Source organism: Clupea harengus, chromosome 1, assembly GCF_900700415.2.
Source record: "Clupea harengus chromosome 1, Ch_v2.0.2, whole genome shotgun sequence".
NCBI classification, from domain to species: Eukaryota; Metazoa; Chordata; class Actinopteri; order Clupeiformes; family Clupeidae; genus Clupea; species Clupea harengus.
Window position 1 is genome coordinate 27697146 of NC_045152.1, and position 26488 is coordinate 27723633.

General features: G+C 41.4%; 1 protein-coding gene across 1 annotated transcript; it reads right to left on the reverse strand.

Moving 5' to 3' along the window:
- Positions 1-66: 66 nt before the first annotated feature.
- Positions 67-24028, reverse strand: glis2b (GLIS family zinc finger 2b). The gene is made up of 7 exons (XM_031574458.2): positions 23207-24028; positions 6939-7149; positions 6675-6814; positions 5710-5892; positions 5304-5437; positions 4988-5106; positions 67-4727 (listed from the first exon to the last, which is right to left on the reverse strand). Exons 2-7 carry the CDS (start codon positions 7123-7125, stop codon positions 3991-3993), a joined length of 1500 nt encoding a protein of 499 aa, XP_031430318.1. The 5' UTR covers positions 7126-7149; positions 23207-24028; the 3' UTR covers positions 67-3990.
- Positions 24029-26488: the final 2460 nt, after the last annotated feature.

Sequence of the window (26488 nt, forward strand, 5' to 3'; positions counted from 1 at the left end):
CTTGGAATTCACAACAAACAAGACGAGGAAGACCGTGTTTGTGTACATAAGGGACGCAGACAGATGTATCAAATGCAACTTTATTAAACATTTTTTACTCTTATGACACTATCAGTATTGTAATAAAATCACTAAGACAGGAGCACATAGTTATTTTGTACTAACTATGGACTTTTACATCTTACATTTTGCATGTTCGTTCTTGCGACATGACCCCAGGAAAATAGATATTTATCCATATATTCATTTTTCATATACTGTATTTTCTCTATATTTCACTTACAACAAAAGGCACTTTGAGAAAATAAAATACTGTTATTTAAAGATTTCAAAATGTGCAAAAGAAATTGAATACTGGCCTTATCTGGCCATAGTCTATCAGTAACCCTTTGTGCACCTCTGGCCTACACCAGTAAGGCATCTCCCCTGGTTTAAGAGAACACTAAAACCCACCATTGCATCTAGGCATTGCTATGTAGAGCCCTGTGAAGCTTCTCCAGTGTGACTGGTCTTGCACAGTTCAAATGCCTCTGATCTAGATAACCTGTTGAGGCTATAATTATACCATAAGGAGGATGTGGATGAATTAAAGGCACATTCTGTCCCCTCACAACCGTAAATCAGAATTGTTCACAAACTAAGCCATTCAGAATTCATGGTGTGAAATCTGCTCTTTTGGAGAAAATTTCCAGTCCAGGGTTCCTCAGTCTATTATTAGGAGAACATTTCGATTCAAAGGTCTCTTCAGAGGCACTGGTTTTCCATTCACAGTAAACTGCTTTGCAGTGTCCTAAAATTGCTAATGCGTGTGCAGGGGTCTTTTAAAGAAGATCTATGTAGGGCCAGTCAGAGAGTGCTCAAAGGGTTAATATGTCAAACAGCTTATTTTATATGAAACTGTGGATCCAGTAAAGGATCTGTGTCAACATTGCCATCAGCTTTCAGTGTGTGTGTGTGTGTGTGTGTGTGTGTGTTGAGCAATTCCATGCAGCATAGGTGTCGTCACCAGCTTTCTCCATAAGAGGGCAGAATGCTCATATATAAGATGGTTAGGAGCTTACATAGTCTACTGCTCCTGCTGACATCATACCCATGTAATACAGGAAGCGGTATCCTGTATTGAACTCTCTCCAAGGGTGTAGCCTTGAACCTCTTTAGGTATCTGAGGGGAGGGGGAGTACAGAGGCTAGTTAGCTAGAAGTTCTGTCTCTTTGCAGAGGCAATTTTCCTCTTGTACCAAAATGGCCCCTGTACATAGTTGCAGCCAGCTTGATATTCTTGTGTTTGTTTACTGTGTGTGTGTGTGTGTGTGTGTGTGTGTGTGTGTGTGTGTGTGTGTGTGTTCTCTGCAGAACTATTTTGTCCAGGGCAAAGAGTTCAGGCATGCTTTTTACTTAAACAGAGAGCCAACAGAAAAGCCGTTTGAGGGCAGACAGTTTAGTGGCCTAGTTTAGCCGACCAGCACATGAGAGCTGGCACTCACACCACCCCCAGAGCGGCCCAGACAAGCACTCACTAGAAGCAAGGGCTGATGGGAATAAATGCCTCCCTTCCTCCCTCTCTTTTCACCCATTTGCTTCAGGAGTGGGAGGCCTGAACTGTTGCTCTTTGTGCGCCGGTGGGAGGGGGTATGAGTGGCGTATGGGTTAGGCACTGATTAATAGGTCACAGTATCTAGATGTTTTAGCGGACCCCAAGCAGCACCAGTACATGTGTTCAGTGACATGAGAAAAACTGTTTGGATCATGTCCCTAAATAGTTACAGCAGAGAAAGTATTTTGCAAGGTCATTTTCAAAAACTATAGCAATGAACACCTGTTACTTACTGTGGATACATAAATACACAAACACACACACTCACAATGGAAAAAGCTGGAGGCAGTGTGCAATAGTTCAGACAAAGTAAATAAAAGCAACTTCAACATCATAAAAATGTCTCGTCCAACTAAATTATTGCAAAAATCAAAACATCAATAAAGTCAACACTGTTGACGAACTCAGTATGTATGTGTTGGGAGGTGGGTGTGGAATGTACTGCTTCTTTAATCTCCCAGGGCCATTTAGAAAATGTTACATATAAATTTGATCACAAAACATGTCTAGGTCAGCCTTCTTAGCACCGGCTTTTGCTGCTATTCAAAATATAGAGTTGCCTTCAGGCATGTACTCAACACAAAGAATACTGATCTTGGCTTGCAATGGCCAGTCGAGGGGTCTGTATTTTGTATGCTTTCAAGATACAAAGCAGCAATTTAGTTTAGTTGTAAGTAGGTGGTTGGGTCGGTTCTAGGCTGTAGTTTAATCGCACATAAACTATAGTGGTATAACTATGCTATATGTGTAGGTTTACGGAACAAGTCTTGTACTGAGAATGTGTTCTTAACTGAATGCTTCATTTTAAAGCATTTGGCACAAAAGTGTGTCAATAAGCAGATGGTGCAACTATCTTCTAGAATGAATTTCAAGTAAAATTTTAAATTCACCAAATATTCTCAAAAATGCCCACATTTACTGAACGGTCCCCCAAATTTATACAACTGATTTAGTCAGTGATGATTTCACGTCAAGGAGCACAAATTAACCTCTTTCCGATGAAGCCCCCATTGTGGTAGTTCACCAGCCGAAGGGTTTTTGGGAGAGTTTAACCAACTGGAGCAGCAGCCAGCAGAAGGTGTGGCGAGGGCCCACCAGCCTGGGAAAGCAGCTACACAAGTGCTTGAGGGGTTTGTGTGAACCCCAGTACCTAAACTGGTGAGAGTAAAACACACGCTGTTTAAGGCTGCATGATTATCTGGTCCACAGTGTTCATGCCCGGTTTAAGCCGATTGTCAGTTTTTAACAGTTCCTTATTATATATTGTTGATGAGTAAACAAACGTATAATGGTCAGTTCGAGAGAGAGGTTAGCAGCAAGTGCATTAGCACCTTAGCAGACCCTGTAACTGAGGCAGAGTGTGCATGTACCTGTGACAGGTGAGTATTAAAGAAATATAGCCTCTCTCCTTTGTCCAATATGAAATGTTCTAATTCTTACTTTCTCTCAGCAGTTAACCTCAGAGAATGACGTCCTCTCCACAACCATAGTGCTAATCTTGCGGGGTCGGACCTGTGTTACAATATATGGCTAGAGACAACCATGGTAGAGTTTCATGTTAATGTGAAAAGGAATGACCAGCATATTTAGTGGTTTTGAAATATTCTGACCAAAAACAACATCTTCTGAGGGCAGAGCTTAAACAAAAAAAGAGCAAAACTGAGAGGGGCTTGTAGGTGGATTTTAACCTACAGTCTTGTTCGTATCTACTCTCATTGATATTGGGGAGAGAATTTGAACTAGTCCGCAGACATACACTCTCATCATGAAATGCTGAGGTCATGCCTGCCCCCGCAAGACTATCACATGGTTCTAACATAACTGCATGCTAAGGCTTCTATCTCTGAGACAAGCACTAATGTCACTGAGGAATAAGGTTGCAGGCAGCTAAGAATCTCTGATATTCAGTTCTGTCTCTAGGTCTTAAGCATATGCACTGTGCAATCACTTTGCCTTCAAGAAAAAGCGATAGAACTGCAGTCATTCAAGACCATTTCTTGTGAGCCATGAAGGCACGGCACACACTGTCGTCTCGTACAAACTCAACACTGAGTGTGAGCAAACACTCTTAATGACTGAAGTAGATGAGAGGGGTACGTTGTAAAAAAAAACTAGAACAGATTGACGAAGGGGCTTTGGGATGGGAGGTGCAGGTGTCTGCATTGTACAACAAAATGTGCAAAACTGGTCCCAAATATTTTCATTAGGAGAAAGATGTGACATACAGAGGAAAGTATAGCTTTGATAGACAGGTTTGCTGAAAACAGCGACCATTGAACATTGTAAAACTGTCCTCTCCTGATTGAGCACCTCCCACCTCCTAACCCTCCAAAATGACGACTCCTTTTCTCTTATGGAATGTGCGTTTAAATGTGTGTCTGTTTATGGATGTGTGAGTCAATTGACCACTGCTGGTTTGAGCACTACTGTGCCAGACGGGATGACCACCCAGGACAATGGGTCATGTGAAGCCCCTGTGGAGAGATTAAGCACGCCACCTGCCTCTAGTTCCTCTTCTCTCTCCTCCCCATACGGCCCTGCCCCCATGCTTCCCCTCTCAGTACCTGGTATGTGCACCATAGGCAGCCCTAGCGGAGGAGAGGGGAACCCTGCGGATAAGAAGGGTGCTTTTCCCAGCCCAAGCGAGGAGCCACTGAGGGACAGGAACGAGGCTCCCCCTAAGCCAGCTTGGGAAGAGCTGGGGCAACCCAATGTGCTGAGATCCAGCGGTCTGGGACTCAGGGAGGTGATAGGAAGCGATCCCCCCATCCCCTGAAGCCCGTGTCCGCCCAGAAAAGCAGCTGCTGAACCTGGAATGATGATATGAGCCCTGCTGATATATGAGAGCTCTGACTCTTTCCTCATACCTGTCCCTGCACCTAGACCCCCGATCTGTACTCCTTTAAGCAAGGACCCAATGGTACCCGATGCAGGGGATTCCTGGGCCACAAAATGCCCATGGGCTTTGATATGCTTGCGCAAGGAGCTTGGGTCAGTGTAGCGTTTCAGACAGCCCACCATCTTGCAGTAGTAGGGCTTGTCCACGTAGTGCGTACGTGTGTGCTTGAAGCGGTCGCTGGAGTTGGAGTAACGTTTGTTGCAACCCTCGTATGGACAAATGTATGGCTTCTCTCCTAAGAGTGAACACAGTGGAACAAAGATAACTCTTAGTTTTTTTTTTTTTTTTTTACTTGACTACTTAATGCAAGCATTAAATATAACAAAGAGAATTGCATCTGCTGTCCATATTAGCAAATAACTAAAACAATAAAACAAAACAAAAAGTATCATCCCTACATATGTGGTAAGCAAGTGTTTCGTTTGTTTATTACTTTTAAATACATATACGTATGTATTTGTATTTATTTGTTGGCTTCAGTATTTTTGCACTGACCTGTATGTGAGCGGTTGTGTATCTTGAGATTCTCCAGGCGTGAGAAACTCTTGTTGCAGGTGGGGCAGCAGTGTGGTTTCTCATTGGTGTGTGTACGGATGTGTATCAACATTTTATACCTTATTGAGAAAGAAAGGAGGATAAACTAAATGTAACTGACTGAATTAATTACAATAATCAGACAACATTCACAGCAGTTAGAGTTATTAACGTATCCCAGCCTTTTACATGCTAATGTATCCCAGCTCATGTTTGTGAGCTATTTGTATGGACGCTAGTTACAATGAAACATAGAAAGGGCACTGAATGAGCTCACCTAGCATTGAAGCCTCGCCCTTTACGAGCACATCCATCCCAGTGGCAGCAGTACCCAGAGTCTTTTTCTGGCTTCACATGGAAGTCATTGACATGGTCAACCAAATCCTGCAGTGAATCAAAGAGCAGGTGGCACTACAGAGACAGAGAGAGATACAGTGAATTATTTAGGTTATCTTGACAGATCATGGTCTTTATAACTCTAAAAATGTAGGTTGGTTACTGTGTCATGTATTTACTATAATCAATAACAATATAATAAAATAAGTTAAGTAAACAGAGGAGGCTCTGACTTTAAAAATATTCATAGAAGTGTCAAGTATAGCACTTGATTTCAAAGATGGCTTCAGCTGAAAAATGAATTACTCATTAGTTTCACTTCTTATTCATTACACTTTTGTACTCACCTTCCTCCACCGGCAGGCCAGTTGCTCATCCGCCGAGAGGTCAGAAGACCCCCACTTCTCCTTCGGTTGGCCAACGAACACAGAGGAAGGGAGGTGCAGTCCACCCCCTCCTCCAATTGGAACAAAAAACTGTAAAGCCTGAGAGGAGGCTCCTCCATCTACATACCGTATCTGAGGCGAGTCCTAATCACACACACACACACACACACACACACACACACACACACACACACACACACACACACACACACACATACATACAAATGGGTGCTGGAACACTTACTCGATTCTTAGTTCTAATGGTTACATTTAATATTGCTCATTCCTAAACTTTACTTTCAAATGCTCAACTCTAGGAATGGATGACTACTGCGTGTATTCACCCCAACATGCCTGAGTCTACATTCATGTGTATGTGTGTCAGGGAGAGCAGATACAGGCAGTGAATGGACACAGTCATCCAAAACTAAATTGGATTGGATGAGAATTAAATTAGCTGATATGAGGCCTGTGTGTCTGTACAACTAGCTAAATCAGATTTGCCCAATGTGCTAGACAGCATAGGAATACAGGAGAGAGAGAAACAGGGACAAAGAGTGGGTCCCTTTAAAGGCCCCCTCACTAAGTTGGACCACTGGGGCTACAGTCGATGATCACTGTGTGTTCGTGTCAGGTCAACAAAGACAGAAGTTCTGTGTCCCAATTTAGGATTTGTGGCCTCAGCTTATTCGCCTACTCTTTTGTAGCAATAGCATTCAAGCTAAAAGTGTAGTCACACAAGAGCAGCAAGTGTGGGTATCTGTGAGGAGAACTGGACAGGCAGTGTGATTTTGCAAAGTGTGCGTAAAAGCATGTTAGGGTGATAACTTGTTTTTTTTGTTTGGGGGATGCTTTATGTAGATACTTTCTTGTTTGTGTCTGTGTGTTTCTGAATGTGTATATGTATGTATCTGACTGACACTCACAGTGAAGACATGAGATGCTTTCCTTCCATTGGTCAATCCAGGAGAACAGGATATCTGTTGGGAAGAGGGTGACACACTGAGGTCAACAGCTGGGGGGGGTTGAAGGTCAGGTTTCTCCTGGGGGACCACAGCACCTCCACCTGAAAGTAGACAACACACATGTGCACACACTTATAGTTGTTTTGTATGTATTAGTAGGACTGTATCTATGAAGGCTGCAATTGTTTGAATTGCTTGAGACCATAACGTGCATGAAACTCTCACCCCTTTGTGGTGAGGCAGATGATGAAAGTATGATGACAGCTGTGCCATCATCCGTCATGCGTAGCTGTCTTGCTCTTTTTGTCAAAGGGGGGGAATGTATCAGGGGCGGTGACCTGGAGTCGTGGTCCTTCTCACTAACACATCCCCTTGGAAGCTTCAGGTCCAGCGGCTCATCCAGTGAGAGCATGGCTACAGCCCTGGGTCCTCCCAACTACACAGAACACCAAAAGTGGAAGATGGCAACAACGTGATTTCCAGGTATTTTTTTAGGGTATGACATTTCATATTACTTTCAAAAGTATGCTGGCACAACAGTTGTATCCCCAATCTCATTACAAATGAAATGTTGTTTTTTCCATGAACAAATGATGTATGTTACACAGCTTTTCCAACACGGCTTTTAAAATTCCTCTTATTTTCATGGTTTCTTTATTGTTCAAATTAATACACAGAAAAAACAAATATTTTGATGAAAAACTTCATGGGTATCCTAACTAAACCTAATAACTATCTGCGATTGCTTGCACAAAAAAAAAATGCAGTACCTACACTATACAGCAATGTGCTACTTTTGATGTATGTTTTTATAGGCAACTAGTTTTGGTATCATCTTCAAATTTTGTTTGATTTTGTATGGTCATGGATGGACAAATAAACACACCCTCAGGCTGGCCACTATTTGCTTGAACTATATCTGTGAAACTGAAAGCATTATATATCCATTCTTATTATGGTTTGATAAAAGCTGTGAGACCTTTTGTGGCCTGGGCTGCTAAAAGTCTTTAATTGAGCCAAGTGAAGTGTCACACATACATGGAAGGGAACATACTCTATGGATCACTCCCCTATGACCTCCGTTCAAGCTCTCATCTGGTGGAATGTCTACAATCCACTCCAGATGGTCAACCTTAAGCCAACCCAGGTCTGCAACCCCCGCCCACCCCTGTCCCCCCACTCTCTCATACACACATCAATCTAACACATGTGCAAACATCTGTATATAAAAACACTGGCATAAATATCCACACAAGCAAATACATATCTATGCACAAATTCAAAGGTAAACACACTGTCGTAATAAATAGTGAACTACAGATGGACTGCAAGAAAATGTGATTGTGCAGCAGCAGCAGTCAGCTGTTGCATAGCGTAACCTATGCAGTTGTATGGATGCTAACACTACACACTTGACTCTCCTACTACCTGTTGGATTAGCAATAAATATCATCTAACAAGGCGAAGGCCAGTGATTCACTAACACCAATGACCCACTGACATTCCGGCACGTGTAGGCAGACAACACACACTCTGCCATTAAAATAAGAATCAGTCAATGTTCAAAATGAGTCGATGGATTGATTTTCATTAGTGGTACCTCAGTGGTGGAAATACCGAGGTATCTGATCAGGTGACAGCTATGGAACATTCAAAGCAGCACAAAGCATTGAAAGACTCTTTAGAACTATGGCTGTTGCTCATTGGGTTTGGACAAGAGCGTAATTTTCATCCTTTTTGTCTCGAGACCAACTGATTAGTTAAATAAGCCTAACATATGCCTTTTATGAAGGCTTGAGGGATATATGTTGGTGTATTCTTGTAGATTTGGTTAAACACAAACAAAACACACGCCGTCCAAAAACAAATAAATTGCGAAAGATAGCTGCCTTTTCTTCCCAGCTTTTAGTCCAAAGAGTTCAGCTGTGCTTGGTGCAATCTCAGTGGCTTCCGGATGATTCTGCTCCATACGCGGAATGGATACGCTACCAGAATAAGCTATAACGAATGACCAATAAACATTTAACTTTTTTCATATATACAGCACTTTGATTTCATGATCACTTTGAAACATGAACAAACTCTTCAGCCAATCAAGAGGCTCAAGTTTCACCATGTGATACAATTTGTCCAATCTCCAGGAGGAATTTAGGTCCGTGACAACATTATGTGTGATTTGACAGCAGCCTCATGCTGACGCAGTCACACTAATTAAACTTAAGAAGAACGCAATACCATAATAAATGTTGCCTGTAATGTAATGTGATACTTTTCAGAAGACTTCCGCTGCCCGACTACATTTTGACTGCTATTGCTAAAATAATGCTCTTAAAATTGTCTCTAGGCTCTGTTAATCAGGAACTAAATTATATCAGGAAGAAAAAAATGTTCAGTGCAATTTTGCGTGGACACAAATCAACAAGCCCTGTGCTGTTCCAGTCCTCAACTCCTTTTCTCCTTCTCTAACTTTCTCATAGCAGAGTAGTTATATTAGTAGTCACATATATAAGATTTACTGAGAGGAATTCAAACACTTTATCGGCACAGAGGTATGTAATGACCTTGACTCCACTACCATCACCACATACATTTCCCCCTTTACATTGTACTCCATCCAACTGTAAATACATTTCTGGAAACGTTCATCCTACACACACATAAATACAGTGGATCTGAATGGCGCTCATTGAGAGAAGTTGGCCCAGGGCCACATGAGGCGGGGTGGTGTCTGGGAGGAGGAGAGAGGTCAGTGAGTTCATCAGACCACAGAAGGGACATCCTCTATGGGACTGTGAGAATAATCAGCAGCTTTTCTCTATCTCTCTCTTTCACTCTCTCACAGACACACACACACACACACACACACACACACAGGCTCACACACAATATCAGGCAGAAACAAATAAAGCAGGGTAAACGCAAGTACTTTACAAGTAATTGGATCTTGGGCTTTCTGTCGGGGTAGCCCTGATTGAGATCCTTTTGGCACTAGAGTTTAGTCTAACCCACAACCTGATTTGGCCTCAAACCTGGTTCACTTTACAGAACTAACAGAACCACCTAACCAACTAATCTCACCGACCTACATATAGACTCAATATACTTACTTTGCCACCTCATACAACCACTCCAACAACAACAACTCCATTAGAATACATCTGAATGATAAGATGTGAGATGGAGATGTTTCTTTTGATGATGAGGATAATACTATATATCAGTAGTGTAGCACACACACTGTTCTCATATCTCCGATTCCACCGAGGCCGTGCCGGTGGCATTTTAAACAGCATTTTCAAGGCAGGAATACGTCATTCCACCTCACTGTTCTGTATAAAAGGTACGGAGGTGGAATGGGGGGCTGCTGGCTATCAATAATTATATACCATTTTTTCTTGTTCATTTTGACACACTGCTTCTTCATGCATCTTCTCACACATTTAAAAAAGGTTCTTAACCTTTGATATAGTCAAGGTCTCTGTTAGGTTCGTCGCCATATTGATAACAATGTCAAACTGATTAAATGACATGCCTCACTAAAGCCGGGGATGTTTTTTTCTCAGAGTTTCTGAGTCAGAGCTACGTCTTCAAGTGGCACTGTAGTGCAATTTTTTGAGCTGGAAATATCAGAATTCTGAGTGGTCTCTAACACAGCTTTATAGGTGAAGCTAGATGCTATGTTAGCTATGCTAAGCTCTAGTTCCACAACACCGGATTGCTATGGAAAAGGACACACTGGGGTGATATTATGCCACTTCTGTTTGGTTCAGGATAAACAAGTCAAGGTGGCATAATGAGGGGTCTTCAGGACATCATTATTGCGGGATCTCTGTGTAAAAATGACTATAGAGACACGAGAGTAGGTGCTTCTAAAGTAGACCAGCTAATCAAAGAGCAGCACACAAAACTTCTCTATATGCTCAGCGAGAGCAGGCCTTCCCAGGCAATGTTAAACCAGATACAAATCCAGTTGGTTGTCATGTCATCAGCTTGTGTAATCACTGTAGGTCACAGTGAAATACAAACAAAATAGGTTTGAAGCAGAACAGTTGTGTCAGATAAGTTGTTTTTTTTCTGAGCGAGGGTTAACAAATTCAAACTCTCACTCAGTGCTCTCTAAACTCTGTAGGGATGAGATAGCATACCATTTTCAAGTATTACACAGAATCTATTATTTTAATTTATTCCAGAGGAACACGAGTACGAGTACTGCAAATTAAATCATACTGAGTGGACATGATATATGAAGACACACAGCCACTAATACATGAAGAGTGTCTGTGCAACAATGTATCTGTACCTTTTAACGTGCGTGTGTGTAAGTGTGTGCTTACATACACATGTGAATACTCCAAGCAAAGCAGGAGGATGGTGGGTGCGTGTGAAGTTTGTGGAGAGGGTGTTGCTCGGCCCCATGCAGATTTCCTCACCCCGCTGTGGGGTGCTATGGCTGAAAGGCTGCATTGTGTCTATGTGTGTGCGTGTGTGTGTGTGTGTGTGTGTGTGTGTGTTTGTGTGCGTGTGTGGTGGGGGTGGGGGGGGGGGGGTTAAAGTAAACACCTGTGGCAGTTGAAGCCAAGAGGAAGAGCAGAATATGGGACATGGGGTGATCTGGGGTCCTGGTTTTTTTTCTCACAATTCCCCTATTTCCACAAATATATGCACACACACACACCCACAAAAATCCTAACTCTCAAGGAGATACTGAGTTTTATTAGCTGTAATCTAATTCCTTTTTGAATATCAGTTCTCAATAACAGTGCTGAGATACAACCATTATTTAGTGTGCATTTGATATTATATATATTAAATATATATTTGATCTTCTATAGGCAAATGCATATCTGACCTTGTGCGATATGTACTGTGTGTGTGTCTGTATGTGTCGGGGTTTGTGGGTTTGTTTGGTACCCCCCGTCTTTTGGTGTAACTGAATCCCCTCCTGCTGTGGCTGCGGGAGGTCATCTGCGGGAGAGTTCTTACCCAGGGGGTGCATGGCCACAGACATACAGACACACTTGGCTTAGTGTCATATATGCAGTGGAGGCCAGGAAAGGGGTCTCTGGTAACCCACTACTGGTAATCAGCGGGAAATGTATGATTATTTCCCGGACTCCAGGACCCTAGGCATCCCGCCAAAACACAAAACTTAAAACCTAAGACCTAGACCTAGGAGCTAATGTAAGGCTGTTTACCATATCCATTTTAGCATAACAAGTGTAGAAATGAATTCTATTTTCTAAAGGACTCGGGTGCTACTGAAGCTGTGTAGATAGGAAGGTGCATAGTGCTGAGCTCAGCTGTATATGTTGAGGTGTGTTGCTGTGGGAAGGTGCTGGTATCTTTGTGTTTGTATGTGCAGTTTTCAGAAATGGTTGGTGTCCTGAAGGTTTCCAGGAAAAGGCATGCCTGGTCTTGCTTTTACTGACTGGTAGGCTGTGCTTCAGGGCAGATGAGTGCAATCATGATGCAGCATGATAGGGTACCTTAGACTACATTTGAACTACATGGGTGACATCAAACTCTAAGGGAGCATACCTAAGACCAATTTCATCATATATCAGATGAGTACCATCTCTGAATACTCACAAACACACACCCACACACACAGACAAAACTGAGAATTGTTTTCCTACCCTACCCCCCACAAACTTATTGCAGTTTGCCATAATCTCCAACAGGAAACCTTACTTTCCACTCCACACCCTCCATCTCTATGTCTGTCTTTTCCCTCCACTTCTTACCTTTCCTCCACACCTTACCTTTCCTCCACACCTTACCTTATTGCTTCTGCACATCATTATATCATCATTATAATTATTTGTCTGGTCGGTGAAATAACCGGAAGTAACGATCGAGCCAGGCAACTTGGTGAAAACAAACAACTGTTAAGGTCAAGCACTATATTGATATTCCTAAGCTTCTTCTTTCAAACTTTGTCACTTAATCACTTAATTCGTCTATCCATCTGTCAACAAAGATGAAAAAAGAAACAAAAAGACTGATAATATAAATTGGAGAAAAATATATTTACAAAATAGCTGTATATGTACTGCTACTAGCATAGCTTAAGACCGATGTTCTCTAAATACAAACAGCACAAATATACTTGGCCTCGAACTTCTGAGGATGCTAGCGAAGAGCACAGCCTTGTTCTCACCAACGAAGCTCCTCAACAACAACAACGCTAACCCTTTTAACAGGTAGCTGAACCCACCCCTAAATGGCACATATCAATACAGGCCCAAAATGGTACCAATGGTATTAGTGATAATGACAGGCCTTCACAACAATATCAACAGTCACATATCCCATTCTTCATTGAAAATATTCTTGATTATTTAATTGATTTCACGAGGGCGTAACCATGATCCTCGCGAACCTGCCCAAGCCAATTAGTCATCCCGGGACGGGAGTGCACTTCCTAAGAAGACAGGAAAGATTCAATGGCGGCAAATGGAACAAACATGGTATGGACACTAACTCATTCTTTTACTGTATGCAAAGACAACTAAACACAGTGATTTGTCTGAACAACAATAAAACAAAGATTTCGAACAACGGCGAAAGTAATGAGCGTGAGCGAATGTTTGGTGTGGTTTCAGTGATATGCGTGCACCCATATGTATCCACACATGCCAGCCAAGATAAACCAGTTTGCAGGGAAGACGCGCCTATGAAACACGGCATCACACTATTCCATCTCTTTCATTTCTTTGTCATTCTCTCTCTCTTTTACTCACTCTTTCTATTTGTATTTATTTATGTTTGTCACTAAGACTCTAGTCTCACATAAATTGGAATTACCACCTCATATTGTGTTTTATTTAATATATAGAGTGTTGTTCTCTTGTTTGTGTGGGTATCTGCATACAGTTAAGGCATTAAAAAAAGAAAAAAGGGCCAAGTCGTTAACACACTGATGTCATAAGTAATTTTGTAATGATAGTTACAAACCAATTCTGTATGGTGGGACCCTTGATGCAGATGCCCACTGTACCACCGCCCTCCTGCTTCTCATTGAAAATGAATAGAATACTAGCAGAAGTCGCTTCCCATGTGAAAAGCGTGTTAGCTAGCTCACAGCCTGAGAACCTTCTGTCAGGCTACCTGTTTGTGGGATGATGTTTATGCAGGATGCCTTCTTTTTTGTGTGCTTAGTGACAAACTATTGCACAGATGCACAGATACAAATATTAAGTGGCTAAGTACCCCAGGGCATGGAACCCAACTCTGCAGAGACTCCAGAGATGATGATGTGGGGTCATATGGGGTCGTACTCCATACCCCTACTTCTCCTAAAAAGAGCTGCTATCCCTCAACTGTGTATTCATGTAGGTACATCAAATGCACCTGCACCACATCCACCATGTTACCTTAGCTTTAACATATTTCATACATTCAGGCTTTTCATTATAACTGAGGTTTTACACAGCATATCAGACGATACAAGATGTTTATAAAAACAATTTGAAATGTATTTATAAATAAAAGCTTATGAACTAGTCATCCCCTTTCAGTGGAGCCGATTATAATTTATGTTCAATGTGCTCTTTTTCTATTGTATTATATATATTGTTCCGCATAGGCTCCACTCCACTCCACACATTTCTGTTGAATGCTTAGCATTCACCTTTAACTGCAGTTTACAGTGGCAAGATGAAAGGGCGAGAATATCCAGGGAGAGATCCTTCCCTGGCACAGGGCACATTCGCCATTCACCAATTTCAGGTGATTTTTCTCTCCTGCATATTTTGAACGTACCCTTTCTCCTCTAACTTGGATTTCCCAGTTTCCCAGAACTTTTTGTTCAGCAGTATATCCAGTCATGCCAAGAAATGTATGCAGTGACAGCAGTGTTCACTGCATACAGTTCCATAACTTGATCTACAGCATGTAAAGAAGAAAGGTTTTTAATTATATTCACTGATACATACAAAAACTAACCTGCTTAGTAAGTACTCAGATAGGCAGTCGGCAACAATCTTACTCTAACCAATTCTCTTTATAAATCATACTTCTTAATTAGCAGTGACAGCTCTCTCAAATCAGAATTTTTTGTACTTTTTCAAAGAGATATTTCAGCAATCTCCATCCATGTCTTGCAATCTGTTCCCACATTTCAACCGACAAGCTCTCATTGTGAGAATATGGTCACAGGATGATCCATTCTCAGCCACCAAACAACAAGCAATCGTCCCAGTTCCAGCCCATTATCACATGACATGCATCTCCCTTTCTCATTTTGGTCTCCTTCCTCATCCTTATCTTGCTGTCTGCTTATCTATCTGTTCTTCCTCCTGTCTTCTTCTCCCTCCTTCCCTCTTTACTTCTTTATTCTGTTAACAGATATGCCTTATGTGTCTCTGTGCCTTCCTTCCCCCTCCCTCTGTGTGCTATTCCACTCCCAGCCCTTAAAAGTCCAGCCATTTCCCCAAAGCAGAACTACTCCCAAGTTCCTTTCCTGTTCTTTCCTTGTTTTTTTTTTCCCAATCCTTCCTCCTTTTCTCCCTCCCTCCTTGTTTGCTATGTTGATTCCTAGAGGCTCTTCCTCCACCACTGATGCAATCCACACACTCTTGAGTGCAATACAGGGCTGTACCACTTCGAGGGAGAATGAACAGTCTGGACATTGTTTCCAACAGTAAAAACTCACTCACCTTTCAAGGTTTGATTTTAACTGTACTACTTTGTAAAAATGTGTTTTATATTTAGAGTCTGTTAAATGCTGGACACTTAGGAAGGCAGCCATTCCTTCAGGGATGACAATATGATTTGGATTGTCTTAAACCTCTCAAATGTAGGGATGAACCCTCACTCACTCCTTTAGTCATCTGGGTGCTGGTCAGACATGTGGGAACTGTGTTTCAAAATTTCCCCCCACTGACAGTCTGAACAATTAGTCTGTATGTGTTTATGCCTGCTCATGCTTATCGCTCATAGATCCATCCAGTCAGTCAATGCTACCTCCTCAAATCTCCACGAGGAGATAAGAGCAAAGGCAGAGAGGATTATGTTCTCTGAACCCTAACTGCAGTGTAGACGAAAGAGTGAGACTACAGCCAGCTTTTACGGTTCTGTTAGTGCATGCTGCTCCAAATGGCCTCAGAGATCCCCTGCACGCACGCAGGCACGCACGCACGCACACACACACACACACACACACACATACCCTAGGAGGTCTGTAGAGAACAGACCTCCCCTGGAGCCTTAAAGGAAAACAACCACAAGGTCAGCAGAAGAATGTGGACTATATAGCACCTGCAAAAAAACACCAACGAAACACACTTGAAAACTTTCTCTATTTGTTCTCATGCAGGATAGACAGACTCTAAGTCTGCAGCAAAGGCCTCATGAGGTTGTGTGTGTGTGTGTCTGTGTGTCTCTGTATGTGTTGTTGTTTGTTGTTGTAGCAGTATTGCGAAAATGTTAAGCACACAAATGGGAGATTCCGTCTCATTGTCTCTCAGTGGAAGGCTGCAACAGAGGCCTACTGGGCAGCAAGAGGTGCACCCTGCTCTTCTCACAGTGGCAGGCCCTATTTTATTGGCCTTTATGTACTCGAATTTGTAAGTAGGCTATGAGATTTTCTCAAATATCCAGCTGTTTTTTTCTATCAAGTATCACTTTTTTAGTCTTTTCTTTTCACCGCGGACTTAAATCATTAACCAACCATTATTTAACAACTTCACAACTGAATTCACTTCAGTAGTTTTGAAAGAACTGAGCTAACATGGTTAGCATGTCAAGGACAGTGTGTTGAGCTAGCACAGTGTGTTTTGTCATGGCTGAAAAGGTGGGGACGGTTTCACCTTGTTCCGTTCCCATAAAAAAGAGAGAAACTTGCATGCACCATGTCAGCCAACCATAACTATACATAACTAATCAAAACAACTAAACATAAATAGAAGTGCCATACACCTTGGCAACTAGCTTCTCTCTCCATCTCCTTCTATATCATATTGCTAATGCTAATACTGATACTGATAAAGTGGCCATAAAGTGGCCACTGATAAAGTGATCATATTACCTACTTACCTAATTACCTACTATCTCCTTATCTGTTCATCTAATTGATGTCTACTAACCAAATTTTCTCTCTCTTATAGCTTGACCTTTGCCCGCAAATGCTGATTGATGTGGAAACATTGTTCCTCATCACCATATCCATTAAGTAAATTTAAACGTATTGGAAGCTGAACTCCCAGGTTTAATCTGGAACCTACCTAAACAGTCCAATCAATCTGTAACTGTAGCCTGATGTCACCTTTACTACGCCCCCTGAACTGGACAAAAGACCAGTTTTTCTCTTCCATCGGCATTGACCGGGAACACGCGTCTCTCCTCTTCCCTCTCAGCTCCCCAAGAGAGCACATTGTTTTCTTCAACCTCACTCTCTCACCTTCAATGCAACAAACTCTTTGTCTTACGGCAACGACTGCCTGCGATTTCTCGTTAGATAACTCTCGAGCACCGCTAACCGAGAGTAAGCAAGTTTGGCATGAGCAGCTAACAGAAAGATAGCTTACTCTGAGACGGGAGCAAGCAAAGGAAGAAAACAACCTACAACATAACTCTTCTACCTCCTTCATCTACAGAACTTTCTTCTGTTTGCCTCATCAACATCGGATCTGCCAGCACAACCCTTTTCCCTAAGGACTGGTAACTCCTATACAACTGGGCATGTTTAGCTACCGTGAGATAAGGCCAGACAGGCTTGCTCTCCTGCTCTCGCTCACCTGCTTTGCTTCTCTTTCTCATTGGGGAGGTCAGTGTGGTGATTAAAGCACTTTATTATACAGCTCTTCAGAACGCGGCAAAGAGGTCCATTGATCCAACGTTCCCAGGTCCGATATTTCGTTATTACGAGTGCTTCAAAAAATGAATGGCCCCTGCCATTGGTAACAAACGGGTTTTGTGTTTCTAATTCACACCTTTCATATAGTTCCGCAAGTAGTGCGTTCACTTTTTGTAGCGGGAATTCGTAGTAATTTGTATCTAACAGTAGTTGCCCTTGTAACAGTAACAATTTGCCAACATCTTGTTTGGCAACACCAAACATCAATAAAATGGAAGATTTTGCCATGAATTTCGATGTTTATAGAGTGTATGGGACATTTGAGCACTGGTGGCAGGTCCAGTTTTCAGAAAAGAAACGAAAATGGTAAATTACCATGGAAGAAAAGAGGAAGAGACTTGGATGAGGAAGACGTCAACAAAGTAGAGGAGAACAGACATGAAATAGACACCAAACGGAACAAGGCATGGGCTATTGGAGTTTTCAAGGACTGGTTAATGGAGAAGGGAATATCTGCGGATATTGACAATTACAATACAGATACTTTAAATAAAGCTTTGCAGTTATTTTATGTATCGGTGCAGAATTCCTCTAGTCAGAGTTATTCTGTTGCGAGCTACAGTACCCTTCAAGCTTGAATGAACCGTTTCTACGTAAAGTTTGATATTCTACAGCTTTTAAGTCTAGCAATGGGTTTCAAATCTGTGATCAAGGAGCTTTACAGACATGGAAAAGATTCTAGCAAGCTCCATCCTCCCATCTCTCTTGCTGCCATGGAGCATTAAAGAGTCATTGGCCCTCTCTACAGTCACAGCCACTGGATTGGTGAAGGAGGTTTGGTTTGATATGCAATTACATCGGGCACGACGAGGTATGGAGGGGAACAGAGACCTGACAAGGCATTTATTTGTCATCAAACATGGTAAAAACAGAAAAGAATGAATTACTTTGTCCTATAACGCCGAAGTAAAAACTCAGAAGAACAACAAAGACCCGTGAGATTTTAAGATTCCAAGAAAATTATAGGGGATGTATATTTTCTGAACCAGGGAATCCAAACTGCCTGGTTGCAAGTTTTAAGAAATAGCTGTCCCATTGCCCACTGCATGCCAAATCTTTTTACTTACATCCCCTACAAAAGGGACTTCAAGATCTTCTTAAAGATAGAGAGGGACACCCCTGCTCTGGTGGTGCTAGGCAGCTGGCTCCACCAACGTGGAACTACGAATGAGAATAGTCTAAATTGCGGTACTTGCACAGCCGGCAGTGCTAAACGTCATTAGACGAGCGCAGCATCCTGGGGGTAACATTTGCCCTTGCAAGAGCATTTAAGTAGATGGGAGCAGAACAAGCAATCACTCTGTAAACAAGCATAAGTGACTTGAGCTTAAATACCTGCAATGTTAATTTGCAAATTTGTTTATATGGTCAAATGTTAAGCGGTCAAAAATGTATTTATTACTGCTTAGCTGAAAAACAGCAAATTAGCTGAAAAATCGGCAAATTATTTTTTTAGACTATGTGTAATTTAATCAGTAATTATATGCCAATAGGTGTTACAAGCAGTAACTTAACCCTTAAGAGCTACAATTCTTGTGGATGTAACCTAATGTACCTTAAGGATTTAATATTAATATTGTGAAACCATTTGTGCAAAATGTAAATTCAGCTGGTTTAGACATAGCCTAGCAGTTCATATAGGTCTGCTTGGTTTATCTTAACCTAAAAAAGTAGGCCTTAAGAATAAATAATATGACAATTTCAGGATAATCACGGTTTTCCACGGTAGTGAACCTCTGTGATGACACTAAAGCTTACTAAAATTGTCGCCGTAGAGCTCCATAACGAACGTCCTCACTTTAAACGAATCTTTGGGTCAGTAATTCATCTTGAGCAAAGGGTTCTAGTGTTTCTAAAACAAATGTTAGAATATGCTAAAAATAAGTGGGATCTCTGTCAATTAGTGGCAGTGGCGTAACGTAGTAACGACGGGCCCAGGTGCAAGATATTATTACGGGCCCCCCTAGTGAACGCTAACATTTTTATTTTTTTTATCGTAGCCTTCCCTACTTCTGCAACCGCGTCTAAAAAACGCTAATCAAAGGTGTTTGTATACCGTCAAAAATGTTAGAAAGCAATAATAATAGCGACCACTATTTACCCAACTTGTAGCCTAGTAATCCTGCCCTACCATAATGTATGTAGGCTATAACTTGTCTTGAAATGTATATCTATCACAATAGCCGTAGGTTATCTGTTGCATGGTTGCTGATACACCACTGAGGGCAGAAGCAGCGATGCTAATCCCAGCTGAACTGCTGCACTGCTGACTCCGTGGGCTGGCGACTCGTTGACGGGCTAGCTAAAAAGCCAAAATAATCTAATTTAGGCAGCTTTGCCGCCTTCTCCTCCTGTTCTTTTTTCTCTTGCCCTTTTCTACTTCCACTCTTGGGCTTAAAAGGCATTGTTACGAGTAAAGTTGTGCTGTCCTCAATGAACTAGGACCTAATTACTAGGTTATCAGACCTTCAAATTGGTTTAACTATACTATAGCGTATTGTATTGTCACATGATCAAATAGAGACTTGACATTGGACAACAACATACATATTACCCAGCAATCACCATTGCTAATCACAAAAATACCAAAGAAAATAAGAACTTATTAATTTCATTCAATAGTTTATTTGATAGTTTCTATAGTGTATGTAGGATAAGCATATGATTTTGTTATAAATTGCTACTTTTCCCCAAAAAATAATAATAACCATGACTGAGATAAGTTTGCCTTTTCAAGTTATAATTAGCATTTGACACTGCGGTTTATCTATAAATAGCGCATATTAACATAAAAATATCTGAGAAAATGTTACGTTGTGCAGACGGTGAGCCCGCACTTGGAGGGGGGGCCCGTCGAGCGACCCATGTATATCTTTGGGCCCGGCTACGGCCATTAGTGGCCAGTAGATACAGAACTCTGCAGTGGGAAAAAAACATTACCCAGAACTGTAAAAGTCGTGCTAGTATCAAGTTAGAAACCCAGGGATTTTTATTGATTATGAAATTGCATAGCAAGTAAAACTTTAACACCTGTTCATATTTTGCCAGGTCGATGTCCTCAGATGACGACCAAACATTTAGTCCTGTGCACTTTACAGCAGAGACTCTAATTTCACAATGCTAAACACAGACAGCTATGCACCTAGCAATAAAATAACTCAGCTGGTGCATATATTCAACAACCATAGCTGTAACTAGCTTGCTATGCACACTTCGCCAGTGACCAACTAAACACAACAAAGCTTAAAGATAAACCATCTCACCTTTATATAGTCCACTGAAAGTTACCCACGTATCATTTCAGTAAATATTCTGGCATTCGATAAAGCATGAATTTTAAGACTGAAGGTTTGACTGCACTGGAACAAAGGTGATATAATCAGACTGGGGATCATCAAAGGGTAAGCTACATACACATGTAGTCTTAGACTAATGTGACACACAACTTTAATTTGGTTAAATGAATGGTATGCTGAATTTTGTGATTCCATTGCAGAGAACAGTGCAATACCGCTTGGACCCCTATGATCACCGCTTGCGTTACTGCGCCAACTGCTTGGACCCTGAAAATGTAGATATTGTTGTATGTTACAGTGCATCTGACATATTGACGGCACCAGTAACCACAGCCCTTGAAATATCACTGTTTTTCAGTTAATAATAGCATTTATATATACTAATAGTCGTTGTATTTCATAGTCTTTGGGGTATTTTCAAACTTACAGCAAGAACGTTGACATTTGTAACCTGCATTTATTATGATCTACTCTTATGATAGACTGATAGATTTGGAAGAGACCTCCATGCAGGCATGCACGTTTATCAATATTACTATTGTCCTTGTTGTTGCACATGCTGCCTTTACCTGTAGGCTGTAGGTACCTACCATTGTAATTTGACAGTAATATCTGATCAGTGTATCTGATAGTGGCATGATGACATTTCTTATAGTGATGCTGTGTATATTGCCTATGATTAGGTGCACATCTGCTTGCAGCATGGATGGGGACAGCTCAGCGCAAAGAACAACACAGACACAACAAAGCACAGGCTAAACACCACTACCCAGGAACAACAACACAGCAAGAACCAATAACAGCACAGCAGCTTCAACAAAACAGAGTCTACACAAGAACACAGAAGAGTTTCAGTGCCGTTGCAAACAACCCATACTACATCAACCCATACTACACAATATATATTTATATTTATATTTATATATTTATCCCTGCACTTCTCGCACTCTCCACTTCTTCTTTGCACTACTGTTGTGCAACATTTCACAGCTACTGTATATAGCCATTCCGCCTTGTACATACTTTTTTAAACTCCTTAGTCCATTGCACTGTTGCACTGTTTGTTTGTTTGTATTGTATTGCATTGTGTTGTATATTTTGTGTAAGCACACTGAGAGTCACTTTACCAAGTCAAATTCCTTGTTTGTGCAAACTTACTTGGCCAATAAAACCTGATTCTGATTCTGATTCTGATTCTGATCCTATACTCAAAAAACAAGCTTTATATATATGGCATGAAGCCAGAAGATGCCAAACAAAAATCTTGCCTGTGTTGTGCCATCCCCTAAAATGTGTCATCAATATTTGAGAACTGAGAAATCAATATTTGCTACAGAGGGAGCTAAGTTTCATAGCAATGTGTCTCAACGCGTCATGCTAATACAATTTGTGGTGGCGCGCATGCATATAATAATTGTATTCATGGTGTATGTGTGTTTGTGTGTGTGGAGCGGAAAAGTCAGTGGATATGACACCACCACACAAAATAACTTGTATCATCTTCAAGAATTTAAACACATGAGCGTGAGGGGCAGCCAATGCTGAGACTGATCTAAAAAGACAACCCTGTTCATTAGGTTAGGTACGAGCGCTCATCGATGTTGATGTATGTGAATGCATGAGGTCAAGAGCACGGGTTTGCTTTTGTCATGGCCTCTGTTTGTATTTGTGTGTGTGTATTGTAGCTCTCTAGGATGGCTGTCTCTGGCCTGGCAGGGCAAACCTCATCGCTAGCTGCCAGTCTTTGTGTCAGTAGACCCAGAGGAGTCAACAAATGAGGACAGTTAGGGCTCCAAAGACCCTGTTCACAATTAGGCACTGGGACACAAGGATTACCCTAATTGGAGGAACAGGAGGACAGCAACCGATAAACAACCAGTTTAAAATGTGATATAACTCATATACAGCCTTGAAAATATTATTTTAGCTCTGAAAAGATATTTTAAATATGAAAACTACAATTCAGATGTCACAAACTGAGACGTCAGTTCTAGGAGACGTTTGGACTAATTTCTTGTCAACTGATGTGAAATCAACAGCAATCTCAACGTTGATTCGTGTAAGCTAAAAAAAAAGGGCTATGGTTCTGTCTTTCAGAATCCATATCATAAGATGCACATGTAGGCTCCGCGGACAGAGCTGACAGCTTTTGTTAAAAAAAGAAGAAGAGAAAACCCGGGGTCTCTCTAGAACTGTCCGTTGGCCTACCCAAATACAATATACAACAAAAACAAATAACAAATGTCAAAACAGTGGTAGCTATCAACGCTGGTTTACAAAAACCTGGATGCCGTAACACATCCTCTAGTTTAGGCGTATAACGTGACCGACAGTCTTACCTCTGGCGAAATCCCGAGGGTATGGCCGAGTTCTCTGAAGCAATCCTCTTCGACTCCAACTTAAATATTGTGTGTGCAGATATGCCTTGATGCCAAAATCTCCTTGTTTTAGATGTCAGGTTGAGGTAGTCTTGCCTATGCGTAGGCTAGCTGTCACATAGGGAGATATTTAGATAGGCTCTCGAGTTGCAGTCAATGGTAAGACTGTTGTCGCGATAAATTAAACAACTGACTGCCTGTAGTGTAGACGACACAATTTCAAGAAAGAGGCAGTAGAACGGAAGCAAAAAAACAACACAAAACAATGGGTCAGAAATTATGTTACTTTCGGCGTAACTAGATTGTTTTCCTTGGCCCTGAAACCCCGTTAGTAGACTAAACATTGGAAATAGTGTTCCTGGTCACAGAGGTCGGCGTTCTGGTTTTAACTATCTACGAGTTGTAGTCTTACTTCACACGGAATTACGGTCGATTTTTCTTCTCGATGCATTGCGTTATGGCAACGCTAGTCAAAGGTTTTTTTTCTGGAGGTTGCAGTGTTCTTGAAAGCGGTGGAGCGCAGGGTCATAGGCAGAATTGATGTGGCGAGGAGGTCCACACTTGCAGTCCAGATGCTGTCTAACACTTATTTTTCTTCCTCTAAGGTGCCACGTTATTTTCCATACCTGCTCTCTTACTCTTCAGTATAACTTTGGCCGTTGGGAGGACGTTAGGAGTGTGTGGTATGGTTGTCTCCTGCCTCTGTTTGAACGCAGACAGCACCCGGACCCCGAGCCAGTCCGTGTCTCCCCGTTCCTCAGCGGAGGGGACTCGCCTTGGGTTTGCCAGCTCAGCGCATGCTTGCCGCTCCGCCCATCCTTCGTGGGCAGTCCTCGGCTTCCATCCAGCGCTTTCCCTATCTCTGGCCCTCTGCTTGGCCGCGGTTTACGCCTGCTTTACTCTAGTAATACTCAAGAAAGACAAAGCAACACATAGCCTACTACTCTTGACCAACTCATTTCTCATTTCTTGATGCTCTTGATTTTGGTTGCGTGCTTTAATCCTTTCCTTTCTCTGCATATTTGCAGTTTAGCACCTTGGTGCAGAAGTCTAGTTTTCTTTAGGTATGTAAAGCTTAAAACCTAAAATAAATAGCAGTTTCTGCGTGACTGTTTGTGCAGGGCTGTGTAAATGTAGTCCCAACATTCCTGTTTTACTTGTAACAACTGCATGTGGGCATCCCAGCTCTCTCTTTACATACACTCACAAATTCTGTGTAAGTTGTGAAATACTAGTAGGCTATCTGCCTGTGACTGTAGAACTACTTCCACAAGAGGGCGTCATATCTGCTTTAGACCCCAAAGGTCCATCAGCAAGTTACCAATCATCCTTCCTATCTACTTTTCTGTGGTGAATTATTCTCAGGTAGTAAAAGGACTTATTGCAGGTCTGGATTGGCAGTTGGTAGGAATTCCTTGAAGCTATTGTTCCTGGAGGCCCGTTTCACCAGAATGCACTAGCAGCTCTGGCTCAGCCCTTAGAAATAGATTTTTGTGTCCTGTTCAGGGATTGACAAACCTCAGATCCCTTGTATGGGTGACACTGAGAGAGAGAGAAGAGCCTTGGACCTTCTCTTGATTCTCCTCTTCTTCATTTTAATGGATATGACTGCTTTTCTCTACAATGTCTTTTGTAAATACTGACATGATGAAAAATTAAGAAAATAAGGATAACTACCATTAGGTTGCTCAGTATACCTCAAACTTTTGAGCAATTCTAAGACTAGTAAGGTACAAATGAACATTGCATGGTATATTTTTTTAAACAGAATTGTCTCAGTTACCTAACACTCCAACTGTGGACTTGTGATCAGGAAAGGTTTTGTTAAATTCCTTCATGAGGACCAAGTAAAATGTATGGGCAAGCAATAATCTCCTTTAAGTGTTACAGAGCAAGGTTTTAGGCAACAACAGTCTTAGAGTGATGTATCTAAAAATTAGTAAACGTATACTCTATGTACGTACAGTATGTGCTGAACTTGGGAATTAAAGAATCAGCAGTATTTTAGGCCTCAACAAGAAAAACGAATGTAACAGACATGTTACATATTCTCATTTTTTGGCTACTTTTGCTTCTCCAATACGCTCCACCACTCACAGTGGCGATTACCAGACAATGTCCATAGCTGGTATGAATATGAATGGAGACAAACAAGAGTCTCGAGGGATTCTTCACAATAGCCTGTTATCTAGGTAGGGTAAGATGTCCAAATTGTCTCAACATGGACTTCTATTTCAAACCCATTTTTAAGTCATAATATATTTTCAAATAACAAACATTATGTGTATGTGGATTTCAAAGGCAGTCATTCATTGTTGGTGCAGCCAGTTTGTTGGTAAAAAATATCTGTTTGATACTGTTACTGGCAATCTGGTCATGCAGTGTGATGCTGTTACTGGCAACCTGGCCTGGCACAGTACATAATATCAGCACATAATATTGCAATAGTTTTTGAAGGGTGTCACATCACAATGTGTTTGCACTATGCAGCACAGAAGCATGATTACCTCATGAAACAGAGGAGGTAACCTTATGCAATTCCTCTACCTTGAAACGGCTTCATTAAATTAATTGTGATCATATGATTGTCTTTTACTTGATACCCTACTAGTCTGCATGGTTATAATACAATTTTAACATAAACATTTCATAACAACCAATATCATGGGCAAGGACATCCATGTCCTTAATACTACTTCTGTAAACATCAGTGTCTCCCTGCATTTTACCAGTGTTAAAAGTTGTGAATCAAACTAAAATAGGATACTTTAATTCACCAAGGTAGCATTAAATAGATTTACATAGCCATGCATCACTAATGTTGTAGAAATGACTGATTTACAGTTAATTATTCATAAAAGATAACTGAGCCACATTTTCAGCAACCACTTTAGTGTCCTAATGATACTCTCAGCTCATCCTTATATGGTAATTGGTGAAGACAGGCCTCCCTTATGCTGTGCAAATGAAACAGGAGAATTTGTCTTTAGCAGGAACAGACAAAGAAAGAACAGAAAGTCCCAATCTTATTTCAAATAGCAAAATGAAAATAAGATCTCAAGAAATTCATCATTCCAGTCTTGTTTGTGAATTGAAGGCTATTCCATTCACCAGATTACCAGAAACCCTAGATTTCACAAAGAGGTGTCCTTGAGGAAGATAGCAAACTGGATCTAACCAGGACCAGGGAAGGAGTGGAAGGCCCAGATATACAACTAAATAAAATAAGTATCTATACTATTC